This window comes from Archocentrus centrarchus, chromosome 7 (assembly GCF_007364275.1).
Source record: "Archocentrus centrarchus isolate MPI-CPG fArcCen1 chromosome 7, fArcCen1, whole genome shotgun sequence".
NCBI classification, from domain to species: domain Eukaryota; kingdom Metazoa; phylum Chordata; class Actinopteri; order Cichliformes; family Cichlidae; genus Archocentrus; species Archocentrus centrarchus.
This window is the reverse complement of record NC_044352.1, coordinates 27,516,384-27,539,158: the sequence shown is the minus strand read 5'-3', so window position 1 is coordinate 27,539,158 and position 22,775 is coordinate 27,516,384. Positions and strand designations below refer to the sequence as shown.

Here is a 22,775-nt window from a genome sequence, read left to right as displayed (position 1 = left end):
CAGAAGAGACGTATGTGCAGCAGCACATAACAGCTTCCAAAGCCATGCATTACAGCAACAGTCCTGAGATATTGGAGGATGATTTTTCTTTTCTTTCTTTCTTTCTTTTTTTTTTTTTTTTGGAGCAGCCATTTTCATTTAAGCACAGAAAATGCTTGCAGCCAGAATGCACAGAGATAAGGGTCTCACAGCCAGTCAATTAGTAAATCGAGCTTGATTTAATGTTCCCTCCACCATCTAATCATGTAAAACACTCAAGCGCTGTGGTGATTTATCATGTGCGAGTCTTTCCCCTTTCCAGAAAGAACCACACAGGCAGGGAAACACATAGTCACATTGCTGTTTTATTCCAGGTATTCCGTCCGTGGATTGCCAAATGAAAGAACGCCAGTGTGTTTTTTTTTCTTGAGAAAACATGTAGCAGTGAAAATAAGTGTTCATCACTATATACTCAGTTGCAGTTTGCTTCTTTACAGCCTTCTTTTCCTGAATCGCGTTCATTTATTTATTTTATTGCACTCAGTGAAATAAGCTTAATTCTGAAGAGCCACATTGTAGTATCAAGAGCGGCAGTGCGAACTTGTTTTCTTTCGGGCTGACAAGCGAAAAATCCGTGTGACTTCACTGCAGCTGCGTGAAAGCACGCTAAGGAGTTGAAAGTACAGTATCAAGTAGACACTCGTTGTTACAGACAGGCAGAGTGCAGCTATGTGCAGCACAATATGAACACATTTTGTTTTCCTTTCCACACCAAAGACTACATGTAAATGCAAAGGTGAATGTGAGTTGAACCATCACTGCTGCTTGTCTTTGAACTGAGAAGATATGACATTTCCCTGAAAATAGTTCAGTGGCCCTGGGCACCAGCCCAGTGTGCTGACAGGGTGTCTTTGTGTGTGTGTGTGTGTGTGTGCGCGCGCGCAAGGGGAGGGTGTATTTAACAATTTAACAAGAGACAGATAAAGTGAATGTCCATCTTGACACTATAGAGTCTTGCAGGGGAGTGTTGGCTATCACAGTCCTGGATGGCAGGAGATCAATGGAGATGGCTCAACGGCACACTCAAACAGCCGCCCTGCTCACACTCACTCATACTTTTAGACCCCGTTAGCAAGAAGTCACAGAAATTATGTCAGATAAATCTCAGTCGGCAAAGCCGGCTGAAAAAAGTCAGGTAGACGCAATAGAATTAAATATTACTTTTCCAAATCTTTTTCCTGCTTGAATTCTAGCGCAATATTATTGAAAAGTGTTACAACTTACAGGCTCATCAGTCATTTCTTCACGATCATAACCGATTGCATGGACACTGTCAATTTGAGAGGATACCACAGCATTTTTTATTACGGTCCCGCATGGGTGAAAGCTGCAAAAGACATTTAATAAACCAACAGTCAGTAATGCATACTTGTGCCCCAGTCAAGTGTAGTGACCAGTGTGACATATGATGCACACTGGAGCTCCAGAAACACCCTGCAATTACTCTTTGAATAGCCGCGTTATGTTTAGTTCAAAACAATGTCAAAGTGCCATTTGTGTGCAAAGGGGGGGCCAGCAGGAAGGCGGCGGGAAAACGAATCTTCTATACGCTTTGCACAAAGCATAAACTCAGCGAGCAAATAACAATGTAACGGCCTGATTGTATACGTTGTGCAACTGATTTTTAAGCTGTTCCTGTTTATCGTATCAGAGCTACAGCTTGCTGATCACCCTGCACTTAGTCCTTTTGATTCCCTATTGTTACCCATGTAAGACCAGCGAGAAAAGGCCCTTTTACATAACTTGACCTGCTCAGCCAGCTGAGTCTGCTTTTAGTGCAAACATTATCCACTGACATGAAATAATCCCAAAATCACGCAGCTGTACCCAATCGTTCATTATTTAATGAAGCAAAGAAAGTTCCGCAGATGAAATGTTAACTATATCTCAACACTGCATCACTTTTTTTTTCCTCTTGAAAACACTAAGATGTATATCCAGCTGTTCCCAGGCGTGCTGCACAGCGTCAGAGCCACTATAATCAACATCAATCCTGAAATATAGGAGGCTGGAATGCAAAGCTGCCGTGCACATTGCTTACTCAACTGCTTCTTGAATTTAAATATTTTATTCAGACATTATTTTTTATGATAAACAAAAGGGGTGTGCAGAATTTTAAACCGGCAAACAGCAAAGGAATGCTCTTCAAACAGCTTACCTCCAGAGGCCATAGGTTTGTGATGTTGTAATGGATAATACATTGTAAGGTATTATTAAACCTTCCCACGCTCACTCTTTCACCATACATATGTTGGTTGATCCCCACTAACAACCCACACATGCCCTTCATGTAGGCAGTGTCAGATGCAGCTAGCTGGGTTCACAAAAACAGAAGATGAATTCGAAGAAAGTGATTAAAGTACGATGTCACATGTTGGGTGTCTAAATGCGAAAATCAATCAAGCTCATATTGGGGAGAATAAAGTGCGCCAGGCGTTCTGGCCCAAGCTATGATCGGTCAGTTAGCGGTTGTTTATTCTGGCATCACTGACTCCATTTCAAAGTAGGAGAAGCTTTCTTGCACCTCTTCTTGAAAGTTAATGACATTTCTTTGCATTTTGCGTTGGCAATTTCACGCTGCTTTCCTCTGGACAAGACTGAAATGCAGCACACCTCCTCACTCTGTTTTCTGTGTCGTGACTTCATTTAGTGTAGTGTGGGTAATTCAATTCACAATGCAAAACTGAAATGTTTTGAGTTATTAACAGTGGGCTGATTCATTGTCCTTCCAACATGTGTTTTTCTTGATTAGCATTTCAAATGTTCTGTACGCAAAGAGTAAATTGATCAATCGTGTCGTGCACCAACAATTTTAGTTGCCTCGTGATTTGTGCGCTAAGGGCACTGTGCAAGTCGATGAAAAACTATAGTTGAATTGGACTCAAGAAGCATTATATATCAATAAATATCTAACATGAGCTACTTTTCAGGAATAGACTGTAAGTAAGTTTCACTTAGTGTCTCTTACAGATCAGTGAGCATGCACTATTATATGATCCAGGCAATACTTTCTGTTATTTATAAGAAAACTCAAGTCCTGCTTTCAATTTAAATATTCTCATTAACATATTAGATGTTTTATGTCTCAGATTCCTCCAATCCGATCATAGCAGAGAGCCAAGTCTGATTCTTTGGCCACTCCACATGCGGCTCAGAGTTGATGCCTAAAAGCTGAGGAGAAACAGGACTGTAATGTTGCTCCTATACATTACAAATCTAACACCTATTTATAGGTTTACAGGCTAATGTTAAAGATGACTGTCAGAGTTTGAAATGATGTTTTCTTTTTGGTATGTCTTCCATTGTTTCCTGCTTTTCACTACAAAAATATGATCCCTTCAAAGTTAGACTGTTAATCCCAGCTGCCACTAAAATGTTCATCCAAATGATGTTGCCATAGTAACATCAGCTTTAGTCTCAGTTGAGTCTCGTGCTCCACATTTTTGACCTATGAGATGCTATGATTGTCAGATTATGGCTAACATGCTAAAGAGTGCAGATGTGGGTATAACATATGTGACAGGTGTATAAGGGTAAGCTGGGGACTCTGAACTATTCAGCTCTGTGTATCCTCCATCCCTGAGTGCTGAAGGTGGGCAACTCAGAAAAGATCAATAAGTGGCCGTTCCTTGTGCTGCCTTCTACAAAATAATAATAATAATAAAAAAAAAAACATTAAATGGAAACCTAGAAAGGTCATCTCTTTGTTCTGATGTATTTGGAGAAATCAAATGTAAGCATAGATTTCTAGGGAATTATACAAGCCGGCCACCACTGGCAACATTTAAAGAACAATACTTTTAACTCCCAAATGCACCTTTTATTCAAGTCAGCTTTCAGAACAGCAGACATAATTAAACGCATAACAAAGGAAAAGTATATCTACCTGAATATCATATCTTCCACAGCATTTTGCAATAAAAAAAGAAAGCAGCACAACTTTTGTGATGTAAAAAGTTGCTTAAAGAAATGCAGAGACTCCCGTGATGGTAACTGTTTTCCTCACAGTCTTTTGGGCTGTTCTGGGAGACATGTCTGCTGGCTGATTCTGATTGGCAGTGCTTTGCCTGCTAGTAGCATGAAAAGGGGAAACTAAAAAGTGCCCATACTGCAGCACCTGCAATATATTTTATCTGTGCGTGTGATTTCAATTTGAAATTCCCACTAGCAAAAACTTTGACAGGAGAACCTGAGATTACATTTTCCCAGTCTTTGATTCATAACTTTTAGCAAAGGACCATCATAGGAAGGAAGAATAATTTAGTGTGTTGAGGGAGGATTTGTGGGCTATGATGCCTATATAGTTGTTTCATACAGAGGTTTTTATCTTGTTTAGTTTTTCTTGTGAACTGAATAATTTTCAGCTGTTTCAAACTGCATTTTGATATCATATTTCAAACTATTTTTCTATATTATCCCATCACATAAAAAAAACAAACAATTTATATATAATATGATTTAAATGATCAGAAATGTGAATGGACCTGTCTGTGATGTCCTCTTTATCGCATGAGCACTGCACTGTGATACTTACTGTATAAATGTCTAACAAAACCAGGGATCGATGGCTAGTTAAATGTGGCTTTGAATATACAATAAATAAAGAAATGCAAAAATGAAAAGTTTACAGAAAACTAAGAGATAAGTTGATTTTTTTATAATGAAATATTGTGGACGAATACTTTTGCTTGATAAAAAAGCATTATTTTCTGAGTGTTCTGTGTAACTCAGTGATCTGTCCAGCCACACAGTCACAGTCCCACCTGAAATCTGAAAAGCTTTTATTCTTGATTTACAAAATTTCCATATTATACAAATATACAGAAACACTAACATCAGCTGGGTGCTGTGGCGGTTAGCGCTGTCTCCTTACACCAGGAAGTGCGGGGCCTTTCTGTGTGGAGTCTGCATGTTCTCCCCGTGTTTCACTCCAGGCGCTCCAGCTTCCTTCCATGCATGGGTTAAGTTCACTGGTGACTCTAAATCAGTTGGTGGCGTGACAGTGAATGGTTGGTGAATGGTCCCTCTGTGTTAGTTCTATGACAGACGGGTGAGTTGTCCAGGATGCAACCTGCCTCTCGCCCTATAGAAGCTGGGATAAGTTCTAGCCCCCATGCAGCATCATCATTTAAGTCACCTCTGGAGCGAAGGCATCTCCAACCTCACTCAAAGCAGACTGTTCTGAATTGTCAGGGATTGTGACAAAATTATATAAATAAAGTCTATATATGTTTACAGTGAATTAGCATAACACATTGCAGTAATGCTCCAGCAACTTGAAGATGCTTTGATCTTTTTTCCTTAGTGCTTCCAACATTAACTCTAATAAAGCATTAACTGACCAGCTAATTAAATTTTAAAAAAAGGGTCTCTTATCTACTTTCCCCATCTGTAGCTTGAAAAATAGAAAGAATAGAGAAAAGACAGGACAGAAAGCAGCAGGAACTAGAAACGTTTGCTGGCGGGCAGTCACTCATAATAACTGATGCTGATGAGAGGGGATGTGTTCCATGTGGTCAAGCTCTGAAACCCCGTATTCAGCAAGTTTTGGGACTTTGGATTGGTTTTTACACTGCGATGGAGAGTTCTGAATAAACGAGCAATGCTGGAGTATCAGAGGCACAAGCTGCAATGAAGACTGAAGGATGGATAATTCCTTCTTTAAGTTAAAAAAACCCCCCACACAAACAAATAAAAAAAAAAAACACAAAACTTCTGTTAAACACATAAATAAATGCACTGTAAAAAAAAAAGTATAAATACATAATTATTATCATTCACCGCAACGTTGAATCCATGTGTGTAGTACAGCTTGCAAAGCCTTTTAATATTCTCTTAAACATCACTTCCTGTGTCCATTTGTATAAACCTCTTAAGATTTCACTTTAGATTAAAGCCTTGGGCTGTTCAATTCAGTTTTATTTATATAGCACCAAATCACAACAAATCTGGCTCAAGTCATCTCAAGGCACTTTGCATAGTAAGGACAAGCCTTCACAATATTATAGAGAGAAACCAAACAATTCCCTTTGAGCAAAAACTTGGCAGCAGCGGGGAGAAAAAAGAAAAAAAAACAACTCCCTTTTAACAGGAAGAAACCTCAGGCAGAATCAGACTCAGGGAGGGCAGCCATCTGCCTCAACCAGTTGGGGTGAGGGGAGAGTGAAGAGCAAAACGAAGAGCACTGAGAAGCAACAAACAATAAATACTCACCAGGTTACTGAGGCCAGTTACAGATCAGAAACATGCGACTCTGGAGTCAGAAATAGCCGCAGAAAGGTACAGGGAGAGAGAGCACAAAGAGGACAAAGCACAGGAGAGAGAAGACACAATGGACACAAAAGGTCTCTTGCTCAGTGAGAGACGGCGTGTTCTTACTGAGCTAGACCACGGCCATAAACTTTGCAGCATCAATTTCACCCTGCACACTTCACAGTGCCCACAACTGCTGTTCAGAGTGACTCAGTCCAGCTTAGCAGACACACAGCAATACCCAAATCCCTCTTCCTTTTAATTCGCACTCTCGTGGCGGGGTGTTAATGGCTTACACAACAGATGTTTAGTATGCTGAGTTTAGGTCCATGTGAGCCCAAGCCACCCGCAGCCTTATATATGACAACCTGTGACTCTACCTCTGAGGCAAAATAAGCCTGTTAACACTTTATTGCACATATGCTGCTCGCATGAAGTAACAAAGGCAACGGCATGTGTGAGCGCATGCACAAACGCGAAGGAGAGGAAGACGGCATGCAAAACAGTGAGTGTGGGATATGGAGTGTGAATGAGAAGGGATGAGATGGAGGAAGTGACAGAGAGAAAAAGAGTGATGACAGCTTCCATCTGCTGTGGAGCTACGGACCGTTTCCTCAGACAGAGATACCCGCTTGGATCAGTACGTTCATATGCACAGTAATGTAGTAATGAGGGTATTTGACAGAAGTGTGCTTTATAGCAACAATTAGAGGGGGAGGAAAGTTGCCTCCTCGTGTATAGAGCAGTCACTGTTATAAACAGCTGCAATTCATCTGATTGGGAGATGAGTGACTTTCTTCATAACTAGATGCTGATCAAGGCAACCCTGGAGAGGCACACCAGAGGCAAAGTGGAGCTCATTTTTGCACACTGAGAATCTGAGTGCAAAGCACATCCAAATACAGCAAATACTGTGGCATTTTCTAATACGCGTTCTTTTTTTTTTTTTTTTTCCAGGAAATGCTAGAGTGGTTGCAAAGGCTAACAAACAGGTGTGATGCATTCACCGGTTTGACACGTTGACCCCGAGGTGTACAAGAAAGGCCGGCACATTCTCACTTTCTCTCACGCAAGAGCTGGTCTTGTCATGGGTAATATTTTCACCTATCTCACTGTGCGGTCACATCAGCAAAATGATTCTAATGAAATTGGATTTTTGCCTACCGCTCATATATTGTAGTACAGGTGTGCAAAAAGCCCCCAGGATGACAGTTTAATGCTGCATTCATGTCATGTGGGAACGATGGTAGATATAAGCCCCTCGCCAGAGAATACCTGTCGCTTTAGCTTCAGCACTCAGCTAGTAAATATTACAAGGAAATACATTTAACCTCAGATTGCGGAGCTATCACTACACTAAAGCTCAGAGTGATGTGATTGATCCTGATGTTTGGAGGACTTCCTGAAATCTGACATCACTCTGTATCCATCTCTGTTTATACTGTATACTTTACACCATAAACTTATATTGCTTTTGGGACAGGTATTGTGAAAAGCACTGTGAACATCAATCACAGGTGTAAAAAAAAACCCATATGATATTCAATTGTATTTCTCCATGAATGATAGGCAGGGTCTCTGAGACCCCACCTATATGATGCAGAAATGTCATTAACAGACTTTTGGAATGTTTCACAGCTTTTTAACAGTAAATCTAACAGAATAGGGAAATTTCATCTTGTCTTTTTTGAGCCTTTTAAAAGAGTTAAAGTTCAAGAGCCTCCAGGACCCTGGTTGTATTTACTTAAAGTCTTACTTCTTTGGCACACAGTGGAATAATCCTTGCTCAATGTACTGTATGCCTTTGCCATGCTTTCCACCAACCAGAACTAGCGGTTTTACTGTACACTGACCCTGTCCTTGTGGCAGCAATAGAAACCCCTACACTTGCTTGGTCATGACACCTGTACCAAGGGATTTGGGAAGTATGAATCACCCCAAACTGAAAAAGGGTGGGAACTGGAATACTAATTATGAAAGATGATAATAAAAGCTTACTCCAGCCAGATGACTTTTAGTGTGCTTAATGGCACTTTATTATAATAATAAAAAGCTGCCCATATGTTCTGTGTAATGCTTTGCAGATTTTTGGCCAATTTGCACCATCAAAATGAATCAGAATGAAAAAGGTTTGAAACTTCCATTTTCCATTTTTTGATTACTTTACAAATGGACTTGTCATGCCCCTTGGTTACATTTTTAATGTTTTATATTTGGGTTTTGCCTCAGAATTAGATTTTTGAATAAATACATTAAATAAAGGGACTCATTCTAATTTTCCATTTGTGTGCACTGCCTTCTGGTTGGACTGTACCATTGTAGCCCGGGGGAGTCTATAGTCAGCCATAGACCCAGTTATGCGACCACATTATGTATCATATGGCACAATAATTACTTTGGCTAATTTATTAACTACACTGTGTTAGACATGAATAAAATGCTAATTCATCAACTTCAGCCATAGGTCAGGGTATTGTTTTACTACGCCTGACATATGCTGTAGTAGCCTAATTACTGCTGTGTCCTTGACCGGCTATACATTTCCCAGAGATTCTCTTATCCAGTAATATTGCTTCAAAAAATTAGCAAGGCAAATAAGAAGAAAATAATATTTTATCTGATCTCAATGACATATTTTGCTGCTTTAACCAAAGACTGTATATAAAAGATGGATGTAATTATTATGACGCCATCTATTGGTTTGAAATGTTCTGTTTTTGAGGCGAGCATTTTGACTTTTTGAAACTGGATGTCATATCTGACTAAATCAGAACATCAATGATACGGTAGCTCATCCGGCTCACTGTTCATCACAATTCGCAGATTACTGCTGTAAAAATGACAAGTGTGACCTTGAACTTGAGGACAATTTGGGTAAAATCCTTTAGGTAAACACTGTGAATAAGTTTCAATAAAATCTGAGCCATATTCTAAGAGGAGTTGCAAGTGTTATGAAAATGGAAAAGTGCCAGGAAAACAACAAACATGACCTTGAGCACAATTTGGGTGAATACTCAATGGGTACGTTTGATTACATTCTGATCAAGAATGGTAAATGGACTGGTTCTTATATAACACTTTTCTACTCTACTTGAGCACTCAAAGCACTTTACACAACATGCCTCATTCACCCATTCACAGTGGCACTTTTTTTCTACACCTAAATGCTTTCTGTCTAACATTCACACATATTACAATGAACACATCAGAAGACAACTTTGGGTTCAGTATCTTGCCCAAGGCTACTTTGGCATGCAGATTGGAGCAGCCAGGGATTGAACCACCGACCTTCCTAGCGCTACCTCCTGAGCTACAGCCACCCCAATACTCAATACTGCAGAAGGAGTAGATTCTTGTGAATTATGGATAGACAAATGGATAGAAGGATGGACAATGAAATCCTCATTATGGCATGAGCGAAAAACCGGGTCAGACTGCATGCTCATTTTGTGGCAACAATCACAAGGTACACCCGCCCTAAAATACATCCTGCTATATCCATTCTGACACAGCTGGGGAAATGATGTTCAAAATGAACACCATGTTGTGCTCAGTAAGACTTTAAGACTTTAAGCGATTGAGACCCTGAACTCATCAGGAAAGCGCTGACTGAGATCAAAGATTAGAGGAGCAGAGGGTGCTTTTCCTATATCCTTGATTACTTCTTTTTGCAGCTAGAGGTATTTATGCATATGCTCCCTTTTTATGTCCATCTTATATATACAGTCTATGATGAGAGATGATACAGTGAATAACTGTATGCTTGTGAGCAAGCTGGTACTATGCTCTAGAAATTATTTTATGATATATTATGTTATATTACAGGCCACAAGATTATTTGGCACACTCAGTCTATTAGCTGGCTATAAAAAGGGTATATGTAATGCAGCATTTTTTCCTCAAATATAATAAAATCATTAGTCTCACTGGTATGGTCACCCAACCCAAGTGTACAGCTCTGCACAGTTGTGTACTGTGCTGGACTTGTCATATCCAGTCTTGCAGCCATGAATGTGCACCCATATGACGTGAGACACTCCAGCACATGACATATTTGGCTTTAAAATGACGTCACGGCAGCGTGGGCTCAGCAGGCAGATCGTTCGTCAGTCTGAGAGAAGAGGAGCAGCAGGAGGAGACGTACCGGTCTCCTCTCCGCTGTAATGACAAGCTCTCACAGCCACTCTCTCTAACTCCTCTGAAACAACCCTCAGCCTCCAGGATTTTCCTTCGCCGCTTCCCCGCTTCCTTTTTTCAGTTGCACTTTTTTTATTTTTATTTTTTTTTTACATTTATATTATTATTTTTTACTTTGCCTAACCCCGGCGCAACCCTCAAAACCTCCAGAGATGTCAGTAGATAATGAGGACCCCCTGCCACTGGTGACTTGAATCCTCCCTGCTTCAGATAACTGATCATTCTCATCTTCCGCCCCCAATTTTTTGGACGTTCATCTGTCGTTCAGCAATGTAGGAGAAGTGACGGCGTCATTTCAGCAATGAGGACGCCGACTACATGCCCTGTTTTGGCTCTCCGCATCTCGCATCTTTGCCTTTCCTGCCGGGGCGGCTAAAATGAGAGGTCTGCGTGAAGGCAAAGTTTGAGGGTACCTCTTTTGGTTTCCCGCTCACCTGTCCGCCTGCACGCGCCTACCCCTCTCCTTTTGACTGGCGAGGAGGAAGAGCAAATCATCGCCAACTGAAGAACTGACGAACAACTTCAAAGAGACCTGATTATTGTTGTGGTATTTTTAGTGGGATTTTGGCAGCGAATTTTTTTTTTCTTTCTTTTTTTTTTTCCTTTCTTTTTTTTTTTTGGAGGAATTTGATGTGCGCAACGCAGAAGGATATGGCTTAAATGATGTTTGCGCTGACAGCTGGAGTAAGGTCCGTAACTTGAGTGTTTTCTTTTGTATCAGCAATTGTCGTCTTTGGTGGAAAACCCATCCAAATGGGAGGATACCTGGAGGACTGAGTCGGTTTCGACAGTCGAGAAAAAAAAATGTGGATAAAACGGAGTGTTGCGCGCAGGTAAGGAACAAATAATTTTATTCAGTGCCATGGTGATTACTTTGTACTTGGTAAATTCTTGAAGGATCCAAAAAAAATGTAGGCTGTTGTTTTGTGTTGTTTCTCATTTCTCTTCGGCAGCATGTCTCAGTTTTTTAAATCTACGCCACTGCAAGTTATTGGAGTCTGCTGGAATTGATGAACGAATTACATATATCAATAGGACTGCGAAAAACGCGCAGTTGTAGGTGCCGTTGTATCAGACTTATATACATAAAACATATGTTTGCTATTTTATCGTTGTCAATAAGGAATAAGACAAAGGCTTTCTGTAGATATGATTTGTGATTAAATGGATGGATGGAAAAAGATGGGAAAATTTCACATCCTGTACGCTGGGGGTCGCCAACAGTACGGCGCAAGCGACGCACATACATTCACAGAGACAGGCGCGTGCTCAAAACAACACGTGTGCAGACGCACGCGCGTGCACAGCCTCAAGGTTAGGTCTGTCAACTCCTCCCCACTTGTGAGAATAAACACATGCGGGCGAGCTCAACATGCAATTAACGCGGTAATTAGCATGCGAAGGTGGAGGTAAAATGAGTAAAATTAAATAAAGCTGAGAACCCAACTATACCCAAAATATTAAAGTACTTGGTGTACTAATCAGTGCGTATACAAGTACAAGGAGGGGATACACAATACCTGTGTGCAGAGGTCAGCTTGATCACATTGGCCAACTCTGCCCCCATCTTTTTAGACTAAAATAAAGGGTCTTTAGTCAGAACAGTTTTTTTCTGGTAAATATAACTATGTCCCTAAATCAAAGCAAAGGAAAGTAGGCTTCTCACTCCAATTAGTTAGGAAGTCTCAACAAAAGCTATAAATGAGATCATTCATTTGCCCCAAAATAGGTTTATAGGTAATGACACACAGTGAAATGAGACCAAGGCTGCATTCTTACCACCTGCTGGATCTCATTCCCACTGGTAGCTCATATCCCTGCCCACTCCCAGCCATACTTTTGTTATGCATGACACACGCTGTACATCTTAGGGATGACCTCGCAGGGTAATGGCAATACACGTCTTAGACAGATCAGTTGTGCGAGATGATGAAATGAAATGTCATGTCTTTAGGCACAGAGGAGCCAATTTCCATCATCAGGAATTTCCTGGTCGCTTGCTCCCACAGTGTGGAATGTTGAAATGGGAAGTTGGATAAACTGCAACTGATGTTTTGGACTGAAGTAATTTACCCTGCTTTTTTAAAGTCTGTCCATTTTCCTGATAATAACCTTAATTTGAAATGTATGTCATCCTTGAGTAAATGAAATCCCGATAAACAAAACTCATTAAAAGTAATAAAATGCTGATATTGAATTAGCTTTAGCTGAAGTCTTCAAGTTACCCGGATTTGCTCTGAGCATGAGAAGAAACCCCACCACTGTCTAAAGTCTTGCATTGCTGTTGTTGATTATCATATAGTGACGGCAGCACTCGGTGGTGGGGCTTTACTGGGGTGATTTTCTTTCCTTGCAGTATGGGTGGTGCAAATATTTGTTTTCCTTTGTTTGGAATAAAGGAAGGATGAACTGTGAGTGTGTACAGAGAAAGCCACTGTACCTGTTGGAACAGACAAAGAACAAACCACCTACAGAAAGTAAATATGTGGGGTAAATGCAATGGCGCTGGCTTTAGCAGACCAGGAGAAAAAGGACTGATGGAGAGATAAAGATACAATTTAAAACCAAGGCTTTTGAAGATGACTGCAGCAGTTACTCATCATTCTGGGCAAACCACCTCATTAAGACAGCCTGTGGGCTAAGACTGGGTGATGGTGATTATCACCATTATTTATAGACTTATTAGTAGACTGTAAAGATGTGATGATAAAATGGGAACAAACTGTAATTGTCGTGTCACAAAATTTAGTCGTTTAAAGTGGCCACCCGAAGCAAATTGTAAACCAGCTGTTTGTTAGTGTGCATTCCGTTTTTCTCGCAAATGGACGAAAATGAGCGCTGATAGGTGGATGCAGACCACCAACATGCTTCACTGCATGTGACATGTGAAATCTTCCAGTCAAAGTAAATGCCGGTAATTGCACAGAGTTTTAACAAGCTTGAACCGGAGAGCTTCTGGCTTGAGGGTTCACCAGCGGGGGATTCAGCTCTCGCATACTCGGCATCTCCAGGCTCAGTCTTTCATGGATGTCACACAGTTTTAGGTCCCCCATGGTGAGCTCTCGTACAACTGAAGCACCAGAGATGCTATCAGGCCTCGGCACACTGCGGCAGTAAAAAGCGTTACTGACTGAGACACCGGTTGCCTTTTATGAAGGCTTTATTTGTCTGTTTCACTTGCCTGCAGGAGGATTGTAAAGCATATGTGGCTGCGTCTTTATATGTTTAACTTTTGCTGTGTAAATCTTTGAAAAGGAATGGTGATCCATTGAGCGAATTTAAAAAATTGGTGATTAGAATGCACACTACAAAAGAGAGAGTGGTTTTAATGAGCTGTGAGCTGCCTAATATTGATATACCTGATGATAATTTGCTTGGTATTCTGTGAGTTAATCCTGGGTGAAAGAGAAAACTGTTATAATAGTCTAATTCTGATTAATATCACTGGCTTAATGAGAAGGGTTTCTAATGTATTATACTCTGCAATGAGGTGTTTTTTTTCTTTCCCAGTGAGAAACAATTGTACAGCATCATCAGTCTGCAGCTGGTTATATGACAAGCCACGGTCCTCTTAGCTAGCCCTGCTAAGAACTCCCAGGCTAAACATGGCATTACTGTGTTAGGGGCCATCAGATATTCAGATATTCCTATGATTTAGGTGCCATCTTAATAGCCTCTATGAGGGTTATTAACTGGGCCTCTCTGGAGCGTGATTAACCTAATTTGCAGTGAAATAGGCTGTGTTGCTTCTCGGAGATCCTATCCTCTGGAGGCGTGTGTGTGTCTGTGTGCATGCGAGAGTGTGTCTGCATGTGTGCCATTAGCACCCTGCGCTCAGCATGAATCTGTCGCATCCAGACGGACCGGTACAGGTTGTTCCCTGTTGTAATCACGTGAAAGACAAAGAAGACATGGCTGCCGTCAATCTGAGCATCTGGAAATACCCCGAAGAAAGAAAACAAGAGAGAAACTAGTTTGTTGTTGTTGAAGGACACGGGTGAAACATAAACCTTGACCTGCCACCGACTGGCTTAGCAATTAGCAGAGAGGAGTCAAAGGACCATAACTGCTGCTGTGGTTTAGTTTCCTACTGTGACACGAGTGCATACTGAATATTTAAAATGACAAGCTTGGACTTTAGCTCATTAAGTACTTTTTTTTAACTGAAAACTAAAATACTCAAATTTATGTACTGCTTAAAAAAAAAAAAATCAATAGCATGAAGAGGAAGTGGTCTTTTCATTTAGGACTGAACACTCTGTGGAACCGTCGCGGGACAGTAAACCTTCTCAGAATAAAATCTCCATATTCAGATCTCATGAATTTAGAGTCTGTGTTCCCAATTTATTGGCAGCAGCCTTCAACCTGATTGGGTTTAATGACCCGCTTGTCCAGCTTGCGCTACATGAAAAAAAAAGTGTGCGAGTTACACTAGAGCACAACTATCCACAGAGTAAGGGAACTAACAGCACAGAACTCATACTTGATTCATGTAGTGAGCTTTTGCTGGATCAATACTGCCTCTACAAAGGATCAGATTTATCCATCATGGCCCTTCCCACTAACTGGCCTTCTCCAGGCGCTGGGGCCGCCTCTCACTGGGCCATTTTCTACCCTTCTCCACCACCAAAATCCCAAACTGCTACCTGCTTTATTTTGTGCTCACCTATTTAGTGGTAATTGCTGTCAAGTTTGGCACAAGACACAAAAAAAATTTGACAGCAAAGGGCTGATGTGATTGGAGCACTGGCCTGTTTTTTTCCCCCCATATTTCTTTACAGTCCTGCTTTATCTTTCTGAGCATGTAGGTCATGTACACTGTACTGCAGGACATTGTGCAGTGGGAGTAATTAATGGGATGATGCAACACTCTTGGCTGTAGCGTCTTAGACCCCCTCTAACCACACACATACGTACATACACTCTGCCCCACCCATTTTCTCTTTTGTTTGTTTTCCTCCATGAATTATGTTCTGACCTCAGCGATGCAGCAATGTTTCTTACACTACAGCCATAGTAGCAGCTGCTGCAGTTCAGCCTTTCAGGCATGGATGCAGTCTATTTGTGTGCATATGTGTGTGCGCGTTGCGCACTACCAAAACATTTGGAAGTTTTCATACAATATTTGCCTCCCAGAGGCCTGCTGCACCGAGGCAATCCATAAATCTCTGGAACTCTTTGGAAAGCCAACTGTGGTATTTATCTCCCTAATACTGGATATCTACTGAAGACAGCTTAACTCCTACACCTCAGAGCCTTTATTTTTCAGAGCAAACACAACCACATGCTGCCGAGATTCCTTAAAATATAAATAAATTAAATCACAGCGAGCATGTAGAGATAATTATAACAGTAGATTTTGATTCATGATGAGAAGATGTTAAGAGGTGAAATTTATCTTGGAAGTACGGCGGAAAAAAAATAAGGGCTGCGTTGAAGCGTGCGGGCATCGTCCAAAGTAAAAGGTCACAACAGAAGTTTGTGCATCTACACAGATGATTCCTACCAGTGTTTCTGACCTTTCGATTTGATGTTCAAACTGCTCTGGAAAAAAAAGAAGCTCATGTATTACAGGTTACATGGGAAGGTATGGTTAATATCAATAACTAAGGCAATCGCTATGCATTTCTAATAATCTGAGAACAGAACTAAACATTTTAGTTTCAGAGTCAAGATGAAATCTGGGTCATTGTGAAAGGGAAACCATTTGCATGACCTGCCTTAAAGCAGAATACTTGAGTGATATGCCTTTTTTCTTTTGTTGCTGATCAGTGGGATATGTCAGCAGGGATTGTAAACATCTGGCAAGTCTCAATGCTAATCACATTCATTTGATACCAGAGGCATGTTGCTTGGTTGGAGTGGTATCTAGGAGGATTTAGCCACCACAGTCAACAAATTAGAAACACAACATAGTGGGAATAAGTGATTTGGTTCCTGTGTATCTTGGCAATTGTGCTTGCTACTACAGAACCATTTGCACGTAGGTATGCTAGCGTGTGTGCGTGTGTGTGTACATGCTGGGTTATATTTGCCCCATCACTTAGTCTGAGAGCTTGAGCACACAGGCCTTTTCACTTCCAACAAAGGCGCGGATTGCATATTCAACAGGCTGCAAATACAGACTCAGAGGTATCGCAGCTCTTCTTAAGTGGACGGAGGATGAACCCCTCAGGTCTTCTGGATGAATGCAAATACCTCTGCAATTGAAATGCAAACAGCAACCAACAACCACGGTCAGATTCTCAACAGTTTAAGTTAAAGCTAAAGTGGGGAAGGCAGGGGTGGGGGTGGGGGGTTAAAAGAATAAATTGTTAGAGGATAAATGATGTCATAATTATATCAGAAAGCTGCTTCATAGTTTACTGTGAAAACATTGTTGAGGTCCATTCATTTCACTTGAATGTGAGCTCTGTGAATTCAGACTGAGTCAAGTATGAATGAGCTCAGTAAGTATGAATAGAGTGACTTATGGCAACAATTTACTGTGTCACGTATGTAATATATAAAGATGTATTATTATTATATTCAGGATTTCACTGTTTTACAGTTCAGCTGATATTGGTGAAATAATTAAGGTAGTCTAAATCATTCACATGAAACCAACTGTAAATTGGTGCTCTCCTTCTGGTTTGTATCCATGTTACTTTCTCTTCATGATGGAAATTGGAAATACATTTCCCAGTGTCTCCTCCTTTATCCTTTTGTGGCAGTCCTGCTGTTCTGTCTGTTCCATGGCCACAATTAGTGATTAGCACTACAGCAGGTACCTGCTGCTGCAAAAATCAAGTGCAACATAAAACTGTACCCAGCCCCCAACCCCCGCCAGTCACAATTAATCACATATATACAAAAGAAACTGATGTTCTTCTTCCATAATTTTGTACTGTTTCTTCAAAAATAAATGGCTAAATAACACAACTGTTATCGTGGGTGTGGATTTTGCTTTAATTCTGAAACACACAAAAAATTGCTGATATTTATAATGTCAATTATTTGAAAGCTTGATAGAGCTTATTCTTTCCACCCTCTCACGTGCTGGTGACTGGGTCATCGAGGATCTGGTTCCCTTTCAGCAAATTAATGCGTATGAATTGTAGCCATTTTCATACATAGTCACTCATTTCTGAGGCTGTAAATTAAATTGAACAAACTTACACATTTTTAAATATAAGGATTGTTTTTATTACTTGGATGAAATATCTTTGCTTTCAGTGGCTGCCTGAAGCCTCTCTGCCTTCAGTTTTATATTAAGTGAAAAGCATGCGCTGTTGGGTTGATATCAGGTTTCAGGTTTCTTTGCCGTGACAGACTCGATTTGCACTGTGATCTGATCAGTTTTGCAGCGTGTGGCTGAGTCTGAGCAGAGAGTACAGCCCTGTACACTTCACAATTCATCCTGCTGCTTCTATCAGCAGCTACATCATCAGCAAGCACTAATGATCCAGTTCCACTGGCAGCCATACTGCCCATGCCATAACATGGCCTCCACCATGTTTGACAAATAATGTGGTATGCTTTGGATCTTGAGCTGTTTCTCTTCCTGTCATTCTGGTAAAGTCAATCTTGGTTTCATCAGATTTTTTGTTTAAGAACTCTGCAGGCTCCTTTAGATGTTTACTGGCTGATCTAGAAGTCTGATCTGGCCTTCCTGTTCTTGAGTGTAACCAGTGGTTTGCACCATCTGTAGTTTCAACTGAGTTGGCTGTTTTTCTTAGCCAAGGAAATAATTCTGTCATCATGAGCTTTAGTTGTCTCCTGTGGTCTTTCAGGTCTTTCAGGTGTTGGCTGAGCTGCCCAGTGCATTCCTTCTTTAAAGAACAAACCAGGTTGTTGATTTGGCCACTCTATAAGCTATAAATACAAATTCAACACATTGAATCAACTTTTTTATCATGAAATAACAAGAGAACAGGGAACAGACCTGACCATGAAATTGCTTGTCTGTCAGTCTGCCAATTAATTTTGAACTAGGACTAGTGTAAAATAGCTGTAATCCTAAACACTTGGTGCATTTTTGGAAAACTCTTTGAATTAAAGCTGCAACTCTGAACATCAATCACATCTTGATTGTTTGATTTAAATTCTACTGTGGTGGTGTAGAGGCAAAACTACAAAAAAAAGTTTTTGTCTAAAAATGATGGCTCTTCCTGTAAATGCACAAACTAACAAAATAAACCTACAAGCATGAAAAAAACCAATCAATAAAAGACCCTGCAACAGCGAATAAACTACAGTTATTAAGAGTGAAATAATAAACATAAATAGCATGAACTTTTAAGTGCCGCATGAAGCTCAATTATGATTTTGATAGCTGTATGTAATGCATTTTGACCCGTGCCTGATGTGTTTGCCAAAGTATAAGTGTGGGATTGAAAAATAAAAAGAGAAAACGTGATGCTCGTCAGACGTTAGAGCTTTCTATACAGACTTTACACCCCCCCCCCCCCCCACACCACACAACCCCCACCCCCCACCCCCCCCCCCCCCCCCCCCCCCCCCCCCCCCCCCCCCCCCCCCACCCCCCCCCCCCCCCCCCCCACCCCCCCCCCCCCCCCCCCCCCCCCCCCCCCCCCCCCCCCCCCCCCCCCAATTTTTCCCTCAGTAATAAAAAGGTCGTTGGAGGCCTTTTTCCCTGAATCGATGTGATAGATGTTGGGAAAAAAAGTTGCCAAGCAGAGGAAAAAACTTAAAGTGAGCAGAACTGATTAAAATAAACAATAGAGCATCTGCTAATAGTCCATTTTGAAGGCTGTTGCCACAATGTGATGCTGTCTGTGTGAATTATGGTGGATAAGAAAGGTGGCTGATTGTCTCTAGAGACTGCTAACGCTTTGCATGCCTTTCTGTTTGAGAACGTTAGTATTATTACTGATATTACTGACTGTCATTCTTTCTCTGAAACACGTTTGCTTATTAGCACATATTAAGTCCTGTGAGTCCTTTGCTTTCCATTACAGAAGAATTTGTTCAAATTTAAAGCGCTACTTCAACAATGTCCCAAAGTTCAGCGCTATAAAATTTTTCCATTGTGTCCAGGATTGTGGGCCAGGTGCCAGTTAAAATGAGCTTTAAATGGAATAATGGAACAAGCTATGTAGCCTCATAATTCACAAATATCCAGTATGCAGCGCCATTCATCAAAGCCGCCGAGAACTCCTTTCAGCATTTTGTATACCTTCTGACATTTTCAATTTGCATTATCATTAACAGGTCTATTGTGTTTATTGAACTGGAAAAAGCAGGCCCTGCCATATTTTTCACATGAATACATTCATTTCTCGGAGAAGTTCGGCCTTTTTAATGGTCGTACATTTTCTTAAATGACAATTTGGTGTTTCTTTCAGGCTGTATGCGTGATTACACTCTGTTGTGTGGAATTTTATTTCTTTTTCAAGACATGATTCCAGTCAATTTAGGCATTATCTCCCTGGAGACACATTAAGCCCTTTCAAACATGCACTTCTTTTTCTTTCCAGTGATCACACTGCATCTGAACCTGTCCATAAAAGCTGCGATGGCAATCTTACTAGATGAGACATAGTAACTTTATGCATTACTTTTAAAAATGGGATAAGCTTAAATGCATGCAGTTGCATTAAAGAACAGGTGTGCACGTAGTGTGTGTTGCATGTGTGCTAATTGCTCAGTTTGATAAAATTGTTTTGGAGGATGCATTAAATAGTTTTTCCTGGAAAACAATTTCTTCTCTCATTTTTTACTAAGAAAAAACTCACTTAACGCAGTATACATACATCACTGTACTGACCACTTGTGCATGTACTGTAGCTCTCTCTGTCTTATCAGGGGTATGCCTGTCATGGGCAACATTAATATAAAAGAAAGCCCACTTTCACAGACTGATGAAGCCAGTGTTATATAGTATCAGCAGTATTATAGTAACCCATGTCTGAAAAGGACTATAGATTACACCAGACTCTAGCTCTGATCTGCCTGTCAGGTTTAAGTGATCAATGTACTGAGCTGAGATCAGGGTAGGTTCATATAATACCGTGGCTATGAATAACTGCTGTGAATAACACTTAGTTGCAGTGATTTAACACAAATATTTTAGTGGCTAATGACTTTGTATTTTCATTACTGATGGCCCCATAACCCCAGATTTCATGAAGAGCACGTAGGAGAATATTACCATTATTGAGACCATTGCATTTGATTTATGTTACACAAGGTGAAATTCAGCTGCAAAATCAGCTTTGCATTGACAGAATCCTTCATTTTGTTTATAGAATGATAAGATAAGCGAGCTACATTAATGAGTTCTAACATCAGTAGAATTCATCCTCCACAATCCTTTATCTACCAATCTAAATTTATCAAATGGTTATAAAGAAAATTGAGTCTGGACCAAACATGGCAGACTGAACAACATGCCAGTATGTGCTTATTAAAATAACAGATGCAGATTTAAAAGCAGTATGACTCGGTTTGATGCCAAAAAGCAGGCTTTGTGGGATCAGTAGCAGAAGCACATTAACTATTAACCTGTTACTATAGGTCAGCTCTGCGGGTAAATGGATAGGAAGACGAAAGCAAATAGCTGGGAAAAAATAAGGTGTTTTTATTTATGCCATAACTGCAGATTTCTTTCTTTCAAAAAGGCAGCGCTGCTCTGATTCCACCAAGATGGAATTCATTTGTTGTCCCCAGAGTGTGGAGAAAACCGTGTAAGAGGGGGAGAAGGCCTGAGAGACCAGGTGTATTGAGGGCAGCAGAGTGGTCAGAGAGTGTATTTGAGTAAGTGTGTTTCTGGACCTTGTTGAAGTGAAGCTCCCACATATTCCCCTCACTCCCCCCCCTGAGAGTTTTGCACCGTGCGAGCACGGCCAAAATAAGAGCCTCGCTTTTGTTCTATAATCTAATGTCCCAAAGGTCTGCAGCTCCTATCATCCGCTTCCCACCCCACATGCACACAGATGATGAAGCAGCAGTTCAAAATTAAACCTGTCTGAATATATTTAGTCTGCATCAGATTATTCATGCACATTAAATGTCTGCTTCCATACATTCTAGTTCTCAAGCCTATTTGCATAGAGTACACAGTAGGGTACAGCCTCAAAATTATATCATGATATTTCCAGGAATTTTGTGAATGCTGGTATTTATGATGATACAGAAAAAATAAAAAGATTGCAGCTTGTATTAATATGAACAAAATGAAGGGTGTCATCCATACTTCTTTTCTAATGAGCTCATTGATGACCGATTAACTGATTCAAAGTGTGACTCTATTGCCATAAGAGGTGCCAGCAGCAGCATAAATATATTGCAATACTAGTGGCATTGCTTTGTGTCATATATACAGGGACACCGGATTAAGCACAAAGGTAGCCTAGGTAGTGTTTTTCCTGGAAATTTTAAGTTAAGTATAACATAACTGTATAACGCTTTAGTTTAACAGTAACTAAAGTAACCGAACCTTGTAACTCCTCCGGAGCCTGGGGTGTTGTATCTTGGGTTGAGCTTTTTACTAGCCCTGCTTACCACCATGTAACCACATCACTAATTTCCATTCGCCGTTCACTCTTCCTGTCATATGGAGCACAACCACTTTGGTTTTCTTGCGTATTTTCGCAAGTATGTGCTTGGTTGGAGGTTGTTGAAGTAACTCCCTCACTAGTCCCTTACTAAATGGTCACTGGAGGCTGACACATTCTGTCAGGCGTGTCTGGAGCGGTCACATTATTCTGCGTGCTCGGAAGACGTCACGTCATCACATCCTATATCACTGATTACTTTGATAGTCCTACCACACAGTCTATTACAGAAGACTGCGTACATACAGTAAAGTATATAAGTAGTCAATAAAGAAACACAAGTTTTGTGTCATGAAATATGATTTAATCTCTGTTTGCAGTCCATTTCTTACCACATCATTTTAATCTCTTAGAAAACCAATAACACATTCTGTGAGTAGTTTTTGGTTCCACTAGTCAGTTGCAGGATTGGTGATTTTGTTTACCAAACTACAGTATGCACAATATTATCATCAGTGCCATCATACTGTCCATGACTGACTGAAGTTGACCAAGGCTGGCTCTGTCCGGCATGCAGGATGCTGGAATGCGTTGTCTGAGGTGTTGCTTCAACCTTGCATGTCCATGAGAGCACCATCTCTGATCTGATTGTGCCTGGTGAAATCTGACTGGACAGAAGGTCCTGAGACGAGGTGTTCTAACATGCGCTTGTGCCATTCTTGCTGCGGCCCTCCACCCTGCGGCTGTTTCAGCAGGACACTGCTTGTCCCCACTCTGACAGAGTAGCAG

General features: G+C 40.8%; 1 protein-coding gene across 1 annotated transcript in view; it reads left to right on the top strand.

Moving 5' to 3' along the window:
- The first annotated feature begins 10,665 nt into the window (after positions 1 to 10,665).
- ajap1 (adherens junctions associated protein 1) overlaps positions 10,666 to 22,775 on the top strand; it is a 51,253-nt gene continuing 39,143 nt past the window's right edge. The window contains exon 1 of the mRNA XM_030734549.1: positions 10,666 to 11,321. Coding sequence (XP_030590409.1) covers positions 11,293 to 11,321 — 29 coding nt within the window. The 5' untranslated portion in view covers positions 10,666 to 11,292. The remainder of the gene's footprint in view (positions 11,322 to 22,775) is intronic.